Source organism: Canis lupus, chromosome 15 (assembly GCF_003254725.2).
Source record: "Canis lupus dingo isolate Sandy chromosome 15, ASM325472v2, whole genome shotgun sequence".
In the NCBI taxonomy this organism is placed as follows: domain Eukaryota; kingdom Metazoa; phylum Chordata; class Mammalia; order Carnivora; family Canidae; genus Canis; species Canis lupus.
The window spans coordinates 34,413,176-34,424,308 of NC_064257.1; the positions used below are offsets into that span (position 1 = coordinate 34,413,176).

Consider the following 11,133-nt stretch of genomic DNA (forward strand, 5'->3'; position numbering starts at 1 on the left):
GGAAACTCGCGTGAAGCCTTGGTGGCTCCGGTGCCTTCCTCGACCGGAGGGCGGTTGCTGTGATTCCAGGTCTGGCCCTCGCTCTTCTCGCGCCTACTCGGCGAATGTCTGTGACGGCGACACCGCCGTGTAGCCCGCGTGGTGCCGGGGGATCCAGCTCGCCGGCCGCCCGCTTGAGCCGCTGGGAGTCCGGGGGCACCTGCTGCCGCGCCCCTGGGAGCCGAAGCCCGGCGGGAGGAAGGGCTCGGGGCAGGGGTCCTCAGGCCGGGCCAGCCGGCGGCCGGCGGAACTAGCTCTGGGCCAGGGAAGGGAGCTGGAGCACGTTGGTGGGTCCCCGCCAGCAAAGGCGCGCAGGGCTGCCCGGGCACCCCCGGCCCTGCACACCACGGGGTGCAGGGTGGCACCGGTGGGGGTGGGGCCACAAGGGGTGATACCTAAAGGCCACTTCCTTCATCAGAAGCTCTTAACACCAAAAAGCATCCCCTTGGCCACCGTACAGACCGTTCCGACGTTTATTCTGGTTACCAAGGCTAATCATTGTGTATTTTCTTTTAAATGCCCTTTATTTTTGCGTTGCTCCAAAGGCAGTTAAGCAGGAACGTAAACAAAGTCAAAGGTCCGCATCCACACTGTAGCTGCTGAGCATCAGTCTGCCCTGTGGGAGCCTCAACGTAGAGGAACCGCCCGCTGGGAACTCCACGTCGCTGCAGCCCCCTAGATGCGGGCGTCCGGCCGGGGAGGAGGTGGCATTCCCTGAGCTTTGCGCCCAATCCCGAGGAGAGCAATATGTATTTTCTTGGGAGTCTCGTGTGGATTGTTGGAAAACACTGCCTCCTGTCTCCTGTCGTGCTGCCATAAACTGAAACTTTCACTCTTGGGAAGGCGCGGTGGATTCCGCAGACAGCTCACTGTCGCTTTTGTGTCTTTTCCAAGGAGACTGTTGGAGAGCCGTTCTATTTGCTGGTGACGACTTTGAACCAGAAAATAAACAAGGGTCCCGTGGATGTAATCACTTGCAAAGCCCTGTACACCCTGAACGAAGACTGGCTGCTGTGGCAGGTTCCGGAATTCAATACCGTGGTGCGTTTGTGAGGACGCCTTCCACCCAGACCCCGAGCGAGGCCTGGCTGGGAGCTAGATGGGGGGAGGGGGGTCACTTAGAGCAGTATCACGCCTACTGCGGGAGGCCTCAGACGATGAGTTAATTAAAAACAGTAGTTGATAAAATATTAACACGTGTTCACATAATAGATTTTAATTACTCGGATGGGGGGAGAGAATTGTAATGACGCCTGGGGTACTCATCAATTTCCAAAGATTTTAATATCAGGATAGCTTATAGCTTTCAGCATCGTCAAAGGAAATGCAAAGTACTCCCTATTCAGCACTTATAATTGCAATCAGAATTTCTCAAACGGCTCTGCTCTGGAAGACAATGTGTGAAGATATATTTCAACCAAATTGAGGCCGTCTTATTTTAGAATGATAACACAAGACAAATTCCACTGTGTTCCCCGTGCAACATGACACCCTTACTTTATTTTCGCGGATTAGTTACAAATGTTTGGTGTCACGCACTTAATGTTCTGTGATCTCATAGATATTTTTAGAGGCACGCTGTAAATCACCACAGGAAGATGATTGCCGGGCTGCTGGAGGGTTTCGCCCATTTGAGAACTCCCATCCACCCATCCCCATCCCTACCCCAACCCCAACATCATCCCCATCCCCACCTCCACCTCCACCCTCTTCCCTCCCCGAAGGAAGAGAGACCAGTCTCTTGCCCATTCACAAATTGTAGAGAGAGGGCCAAGTGTGGCAAGTGTCTCCAAAATTACGTAGGCATTTTCTGTGCTTTTCTGTTCAGAGAGACTGGGGAAGGAGATCGCTGTCTGTCGTCTGGCTTGATGTCTAGCTTCATGGAGACTCCGTTAGTGGAGGAGGAGGGGAAGGAAAGGCACAGTAGGGTTTTGGTGTTACCCAGTAAGGGGGCTGAGTCTCCTGTGGCTTAGCTCTGGGCGGTGATAACGATGGCACTGTTCTGGAAGGGTTCATCTCATTGGAGAAGGCACCACGGCCCTGGGGGCCAGGATATGTGTTATGTCCTCTGGTGGGAGAACAGTCTGGAGATCAAACTGGTCGAAATGGGTCCAGGTCACTGCCAGATGTGGTGTTCCCTGCACCAAGGCCGGTACCACGCTCAGCTGCCATCCACAGGGCCGGAGCCTGAGGAGCAAGTCAACACTTCTCAGCGCTCTGTTTCTGTAACTGTGTGTGGCCGAGGTGGCGAGGAGCAGACTCAGCCAGACAGCTTGTGAAGCACCTGCCCGGGGGCCCCCGCACCCCTGGACTTTCTGATTCTGTAGGTCGGGTGTGCCCGGGATTCTGGGTTTCTGAGGAGCCCGCTGCTGGCCCAGGACCCACACGTGGAGAAGTGTGGGTATAACGGCGGGGAGCCAGGCACGTTTGCCTCCCACCCCTCCCCTGGCTGACTGTGCGATGTGGGGCAAGCTTCCAAACCTCCCTGCCCCTCAGTCTCCTCACCTGTTAAATGGAGAGGGTGCTCACGGCGCCAGTTCCCAGGGTGCTGCAGGGGTGAGAGCCTTGACGGCCCTGGCTTGACCTGTGAAGATTTTCCTAAATTGAACTCCCATCTCCTTGGGCACTTGTTAGAAATCCAGATCCCAGGGCAGCGCCAGTGTAGCTCAGTCGGTTAAGTGTCCAGCTCACGGTTTCGGCCCAGGTCGTGATCTCAGGGCCATGGGATTGAGCCCCGTGTCAGACTCTACGCTGTGCATGGAACCTGCTGGAGATTCTCCGTCTCTCCCTCTGCCCCTCCCCACGCCCTCATGCGTGCTTTCTCTTTTTCTGTGTCTCAAGTAAATAAATCTTTAAAAAATTGAAAGGAAATGCAGATCTAGGCAGACCAATGCCTTCCTTCTGAGTAAGTCAGAACAGACATTTCTTAAACACTCCAGCTACTCCCAGCATAACAAAGGACAAACTTTGCATCAGGTCCTGTGACTCCTTCCCCTGTGATTGTTTGAGGACAAATGCAGGGCCCTCATCTTATCCCCAGAGAGGTCTACGCTTTTACTTCGAAACATTATCGAAGCCCCACAGATCCCCAAAGAGAAATATTTGCGAGTGTATGTAGGTTGGAGGAATCCAGCAGTAATTTTGTTTCATGAAAACCTGACCCCCAACAGGAAGGCGAGGACCAGACTGGGAGTGGGGAGGAGAAGTCAAATGCCTGAAGCAACTTTTGAGGTTTGAATCCTTTTTAATGCTTTATATGGAAACATTTTTTCCGCCTTTCGTTTTGAAACATTATTTATTTCACAGTCAATTAAGACCATGTGTTTGGGATTTGTTAACTCTCAACGCATCATCAAAATGTTTCTTGATGTTGAAGGAATTCATGTCAACTCCTGGAGTCCCCCCCTCCCCCAACCTTTATAGCCCCTGGGGAAAAGGCTAATGGGAAATTATGATTTTAGAAATCCAGATAAATCTTCCTTTTCAAATGCAGATTTGCCAGTAGACAGAGACTGGAAAAGGGGTGGGCCACTGGTTTCTAGAGGCCTTGCCTTAAAAATGATTTGTAATGCCTTTTATTGTACCTGTCCCCACCTGTGTGATCCGTGGTAGGTGGTTACGTTAGAAGCTCCAGAGGGAGGCACATGATCAGGGTGATGCTTGTGTGACAAACTGTTAGCAGAAGGTCAATATAAAAAATTCAGGGTTTTTCATTTCCTTTCAGGCAAGTTCCCCCAGCCTTAACCATCGTATTATAATTTTCTTCCTACCAACCCCCACTCTCTCCCCCTTTCTCCCTCCTCCCTTCACTCCCTCTCCTCTCTCCTCCCTCTCTCTCCTCCCTTCCCTTCTCCTTCCTCCCCTCTCCTCTGTCTCCCTCCTCCCCCTCCCCTCTCCTCCCTCCTCCACTCTCTCCCACCTCCTGCACTCTCCCCCCTCTTCCCCTCTCTCTCTCCCTCCCATCCTCTCTCCTTCCATCCCTCCCCCCTCTCCTCTCCTGTCTCCCTCATCCCCCCTCCTCTCCCTCCTCCCTCTCCTTCCTCCCTTTTCTTCACTCCTCTCTCCTCCCTCCTCCCTTCCCTCCTCCCCTCCCTCTCTCCCTCCCCCTCTTCCCTCCCCCCCTTCTCTCCCCCCTCCCTCCTCCCTCCTCCCTCTCTTCCTTTCACACCAACCCCTCACCCCAGTCATGTATACCCAGTGGTTTGTGATCTTGATTTTCTAAATTTGCCTGAGGTGGTTTATGTAATTGAAAACCAAGGTGTGCTGAACAAACTCAATTGTGTGTGTGTGTGTGTGTGTGTGTGTGTTTTGTGTAAATTCTTTCAAGGAAAGAAAAGTCAGAGAAAAAAAAATCAAGAGCAGCCACATAAGCAACTTGAAATGACAAAGCCTGTGCCATGACAGGGACACACTTAAAAAAGGCCCCAAACTCCTGCGTGGCTGAGGGCTCAGAAACAGCTCCTCGCACAACAACCTGAGAGTTAGGTTTCACACCTCTAAGATTAGGATGTATTCTCCCTGAGGTGTGGGGTGTTTTCTAGAACATGAAGACATCCTGCCAATTTGTTATACATGAAATCATTCTACTGACACATGGGCTCGGAGAAGTAATCCTCCGTTCAGTGCATCCTCCCTGGGAGGGAAGCCTCTCTGTCTTCCCTCGGCTGTGAGCAGAGCCCCCCCCCCTCCCCCGTACAGCCACCCTTCCCCCAGGACCGAGGAATCATCCTTCCCCATCAGGGCACTGAGGCTGGCGGTCAATGAAAAGGCCGCCCTGACCCATTATCCCTCCCAAGGCCAGCATCGGGGAGGGTTTGCACACGCAGGACTCGGTCCCCCTCCAACATCAGGGCATCCAGATGTAACAGCTGGAAGAGGAATAAGCCTCCTTGCTCTGTGGTTTTTCTCCCTTTGCAACATCTGAGGCATGTTCGGTTGCATTGCTGAGGAAACCTCAGGCCCGCCTTCCTGTGCCCCATGTCTAGTGTCGAGAGAATGATTTCAGAGCAGGTCGCCTGAAACTTGGGGAGCGCGGAGGAGGGCGGGAGGATTTCAGCTCTAGCAACGGGCACCACGCGGGAGAAGGGACATTTGCTTCACTTTCAAAAGGAGATGAGAAAACCCAATAACTCGTGGCAAGTGTGCTGAATTAGCAAGAGAAGGTTGACTTGTAATCAAAGTTAAGCGAGAAATGGTTTTTTGAACTCTTAAACCCAGGAAATGAGGCTGCCAATCTGCTGTATCTGAGAGATAGCATCTTGGCACCCTGGGAAACCGTGTTCCGACAAACATATTATTGCCCTCGTTCTCATATCTATGAGAAAGTCTTTAAGATTATTAGAAATTCTTAGAAAAAGTACAATTACACGCCTATAGAAATCTTCATGTCTCCACGATGGCCCGTTGACGATTCACGCCAGCCGGCACTGGGGGGTCTCTCTGCACCCACTAGTTACGTTTTGGGGACAATCGTGTTTAACAGGCCGCTTCCTCTAGGACAGAGCCCTAGCCACTCTAGAGAGGTTCCCGTCCCCGGTGCCTCTGACACAGCGGCTCTCCCCACCCGTCCCCGGCTCCTTCTGTTCCATTTAGCTTGTCCCTTTCAGAAGATTCATTATCCCCATAATTAAACAACCCACTGTCCCGATTAAGTCATTCTCTGTTACTTCAATTACATCCCATTGTTCATTAAATCCTGATGTTTGCACTTCAGCAATCTTGTTTTTAATACTCCTAGCATTTGTGGAGAAACAGTGAAGTTAATTAACAATTCTTGGGTTTTTGTCCCCCCCCTTTTTCTACCATAGTGCAAATCATTTCCATTATGACTTGCAATAATACCGAAACCATTACTAACTTCATAGTTACTGTTCTGAGCATCCTGATCAAAGAAGTGAAACCATTTTTTTATAATCATTTTAGGTAAGTCATTCCCTCGTTGATGGCAAGCAGTGGAAAATGAAAAATTAACATTAAATGAGTGCTTGAAATGACTTTCCTCTTCATGCCCTTTCTTCTCATACCCATAATCTTGGGATTAGAAAATAATTTAGTTACCTAAGTACAAAAGTATTTAATTTTCTTCTTTATAGCTCAAATTGAGTCTGTTTTTTCATTGGTAAGGATCCTTATTTATACCTGTACTCCTCAGAGAACGGTTACTTTTATAGCAAATCATGGTGGAGATAAGAGGCATTTTTTTCCCCAAAATGTCTTTCTTGACATCGTCGAAGTCAGCATTCCATTCGAAGTCACCATTGCCTAGACCAGGATCAGCAAACAAAAGCCTGTGGGACAAATGCAGCCCTGCTGTCTGATGTTATAAATAAAGTTTTATTGAAACACAGCCATGCACATCCATTTACTGTTGTCTCTGGCTCTTTTCCTGCTACAATTGCAGAGTCAAGTAGTCGTGACAGAGACCATACAGGCCTCAAAGTCTTAAATATTTACTGTCTAGCCTTTTACAGAAAGTTGGCCAGCTCTTAATCTAGGGCCTGACAGAGAAAAAGAACTAAAATCTGTCCTCACACTAAATCCCAAAACCCCCAAAACCTTGGCCTCTTTCCTCTTTTTCTGGGGACATGGCAATGGAAATGCCTCACCACTATCCATAAATCTGAAACTCATGGGAGTGCTTTGCCCAAAGACAATCTGTGACATATTCATGATAAGCCTACGAAACCAGTCATTTGGGGCTAAATCAGACAGATTCTTACTTGATTCTATCATGAACAGATGTTAGCAAATGCTAGCAAGTATAGAAAACTTTGTGACAGAAACTTAAATTTGAGGAATTTCTCTCCATTAATTTAGTTTTTTTCTTCGAGATGGAAAAGGCCTTCCTCACACCTGGTGTGCACCGAGCGGGACACAGGGAAGACCCTGGCTTAAATGGGGTGGTAAGGGGCGAGGTGGCCCTTCTGTGGGGGGATCTTCCTCGATGGGGAGCAAAGCCCAGCGTGTGCTTTCTGAGCCCAAGGTGCGATGAAGGGGTAGAGCCCTCGCTGGGAGCCCCCGGCGCCCCCTCTGCCGTAGGAGATGGCTGGTGGAGCACTAGTGCATCAGCAGCATAAAAAGTCAACTTGTGTGGGAACTGACTCTCACAATTCCCTGTGGCCTGTCTCAAATACCACCTTCCCTTTCCCTACCCATCTAGCTGTGGACGCAGTGGCAGGTTTACATTCTTTTACATCCAGTTAAGATTTTTTTTCTCTCTCCTTTTGGTGATGTGTTTAAGTAGAACATTGCCTGTAAAAAGGTGTTTCTGTGAAAGACAATAGTGCCCCTTGGGTGGTCACACAGTCTTATTTCACAAATACCTATGAAACTATTAAATGAGCTGGGATGGCTGGAGCTCTGGTTAAAAGGTGCTTTCCGTTTGGCTTTATCCTTGGAAGGCCCGGGGAATTGAGGAGCTGCCTTCCTTCCCACGGAGGAAGGGGAGGCCTCAGCAGGTCCCCGCGGGCCACGAGGGAGCCCACCCTGGGGGGTGTAGCCCGACCTAAAACAGGGCTCCCCAGACCTGAGGTTCCTGGGTTGGGGTTGGGAGCAGGAGCAAGAGGGGGCCTGGGTGGGAGGAGGAGGGAGCCCATCACCCAGTGCTCTGTGGTGCCCACTCCTGGCTCTGCCACCGACCAGCTGTGTCCCCGGGACAAGTTGTCTGGCCCCTCTGTGCCTCGGCTTCTTCCCAAAAATGCAGGTAATCCTACTTCAAAAAAAAAGGAAGAGGGCACCTGGGTGGCTCAGTTGGTTAAGTGTCTGACTCTTGATCACCGTTCAGTCTTGATCTCGGGGTTGTGAGTTCAAGTCCCACATTAAAGCCTACTTTAAAACAAAAAGGGGGAGGTAATGGTAACACAGTCTTCTAACTAGGGGGCTGGGAAGATTAAAAGAAGTGTGCCCTGATGTGAAACTGGCAGGATGTCAGTAAATGTGCTGAGTTGGGAAGGTGAGAGCGAGGACTCTGGCATGGGTGGCTACCCTGGTTCCTTCTAGATGGTCCACCCAGCACTTGCCCTCTTGCTGGCACTCCCTGTCTCTGTCCCGTCTGGGGTTTCTGGGCTTGTGCACAGAGGGGCCTTCAGCCTCCCTTCCGAGCCTCGACTGGCCCCGATCCCCAGTGTGCTCAGACTGCCAGTGAGGAGGGACCCTCTTGGGAATGAAGGGAACTGCAGGCTGAGACCCCCTGCTTCCCCCAGGGCTCAGACTCCACCGCTTCACAGTGTTGATTGTCAGGTAGGACTGGACCAAGAGAATTTGCGTGTAACCATAAGCAGGAGCGTGGGTGTCAGGGTTAAAGGCCATAAAGAGGACACGTGCCTCTGAGACCCTCCCAGGGTTTGCAAATCCCCGCTCCCACGTCCCCAGGCCCACCGTCTTTGTATCTCCCGATGGCTTGTCCGCCAGACCCCGACCCCCGTGCCCCGAGCTTAACTCAGGTCACCGGCACAGGCACCCAGGGCCAGTCTGCATTGTGACTCCCACTCAGCAGCAAAGAAAACTCTAGAGTTGGATCGTAGAATGGATGCACCACGAGGCGCTGCTTGCAGGTCACACGCTCCTTACTTTGCTGGATACAGAGCATGGGGTCCAGGCCTGGCTGCTCATCTTCGGGGGGGGGGGGTCCCTGAGTCTCCAAATGAGGGTGCACGACGCTAGCCCTCATAATAATTCTGATAAGGGACATGAAACAGTCACCACTTTTACCTTCATCATCATCATCATCTCCATCATCCTGCCCCCTCCCAGCAGCCTAGCCCTGTGCCAAGCCTTTGATGTGCATCATCTCACGTGAATCTCTGTAACAACACGAGAAGGCACGTACTGCCATTACGACCATTTGAATGTTGAGTGAACCCTAAGGATCCTTGTTCCCTAAGGATCTTCATTCTCCCCTTAAATGTGTTTTCATTTTTTTTTAACATTTCCAGTAATCATTTTACATTCCCTCATTGCATCCAGGTTCAAAAACACTCAATAACTGTGCATTTTGTACCATACCCTCGATTCTGTGATGGCCAAGGTGTCCTGGGTTCCAAACTATACATTACGCTAATCGCAGAGTACTCATAGCCTCTCCCCAAATCCGTTCCCCTGAGGAGCTGGAGTAGGTAAACTGCTTTGTGTTAGATGTGTGTGTGTTCTCAGAGTAAACCTGAAGTTGCTTTTAAATTTGTTTCGAAATACTCCCTAGCTCTGTGTTTTCACATGTTCACAGAGGCCTTCCTTCCCCCATCCCTCCGATTGAGTTTTTGCTGCGCCAGGAGAGTGAGTGTTGGCTGACAAAACGTTAAATAATGGCACCGAAGTGTAAAGTAATCCACGCAGGAACAATATTACAGGGTGGGGACCTCAGGTTTTAATGAGGGCTCGGGAAACTGTGAATGAGGCTGTCAGGGCAGAAGGGGAGATAAATGTTATCGTATTAATGCTGTGCCTTCAAAACTGACCTCCTTCAGCAGGATCGATGTGGGGACCTCCTGACCTTTCCTGTCACCTGGCACTTCGCTCCTGGGACTGTCTGGTCCTCTTAATAAAAAAGATAATCACCAGCCTGCCCTCATCTACTGAGGAACTGTTTCCAATTTTTTTGTTTGTTTGGAGAATGAAATTAGAAGTCACCACTTCTAGAATATTTATGTGTGTATATATTTTACTCTCGTGTATTTATTCAATGCTTGCTCTGTAATAAGAGTTTTCACTTTCCTCTTTTCCTTTCCATTATCCCCGAAAAGAATGGATTACAGAGAAAAGATGAAAGTAGTATAATGCGACGCAGCGTTTACTAATGTGCTGTCAGGGGTATTAGTAGGACCCGCCGAGGTGGGTGTCTTTTATGACCGCCTTTCAGATTGCAATTATCTAATAGACTTGGAAACCTGCTTGTATTCTTGCAGGCATTGAACGTCGTCTTCGAGAGGATCCCGGAGAATGAGAGTGCGGATGTGTGTCGGAACATTTCAGTCAATGTTCTTGATTGTGACACCATAGGCCAAGCCAAAGAGAAGATTTTCCAGGCATTCCTAAGCAAGAACGGCTCTCCTTATGGCCTTCAGCTGAATGAAATCGGCCTCGGTAAGGCAGGGAGGGAGCTACTTCGTGCCAGGCCCCGAGGAAACGTCCCCGCCACCCCGTCTCCCTGGCCCGCAGCCTGGAAGCGGCCGCCGGTTGGCCCCTTAGTGGCCTGGGCTGCTCCCCGCGGGCAGGGCTGGGGGCCAAGACGCTGCACGGGAGCACGGGGATTCCTTTCCTAGGAAGCGCTGTCCTTCCAAGACGCTGGGTCTTGGTTTTTGTTGTTGTTGATATTATGTTTGTAAATCAGATGCATGAGGCTGCTAACCCTGAGACTGAATGGATTCACCTCGCATCAGGAAGGACACAAAGGCGTCGACCCTGCGCCCTCTGTATGTGTCGCGTTCCACGATGGCATTTGATTTGTTTGTTGTGATACCGAGTGTGTCATTAGCGGGTGGCTCAGGCTCCGGGTGTTACCTCCAGCGCACGAGAAAGGGCACCTCCCTCGCCGCTAATCGCATCCTGCATTAGGGGTGTTGCCCGCGCTCCCCCACCACGAGGCAGCATCTGCTCTGAATTCCTCTCCGGGCTCTGCAAGGCGGGCGTGCACCCGAGCGAGCGAGCCGCGGCCTCCACTCCGCTCCATGGTCATCAACATTTTAAAGTTGAGCGCCCGCAGCCCTCCCCAGGGACCGTCGTGGGCTTTTATAGCCGATAACGGGACAGGAAAGAAGAGTAGAGTCCCGGCGGTGACGGGCAGCGTGACGGATTCCCGTCCCTCAGGGCACGGCTGCAGCCTCCAGGGAGCGGGCAGCGAGGATGGCCCCGGCCCCGGCCCCGAGCCCAGCCTCCGCTCAGGCCGCGCAGGGAAGGCCGCGCCCGGAGCCCGGAGAGAAGCCGCACGTGGGCCGCCGCCACGAGGTGACGTGGCTTCAAGAGAGGGCTGGGCGGACTGCGGGCACCCGGGGCCCTGGGGCTCACCTGGCCGAGGCCGGGTCCGAGAGGCCGCCCCAGGCAGGCGACAGGGGACAGGGGAGCGTCAGGCTCTGGGGGAGCCCCGGCCACCCGGGCCTAGTG

General features: G+C 51.6%; 1 protein-coding gene across 1 annotated transcript in view; it reads left to right on the forward strand.

Annotated features, from left to right (window-relative positions):
• The window catches only part of PLXNC1 (plexin C1), a gene marked incomplete at its 5' end in the record, with an annotated part of 137,258 nt that overhangs the window by 102,654 nt on the left and 23,471 nt on the right, over positions 1-11,133 (forward strand). The window contains 2 exons of the mRNA XM_025438862.3: positions 934-1,080; positions 9,939-10,116. Coding sequence (XP_025294647.3) covers positions 934-1,080; positions 9,939-10,116 — 325 coding nt within the window. The remainder of the gene's footprint in view (positions 1-933; positions 1,081-9,938; positions 10,117-11,133) is intronic.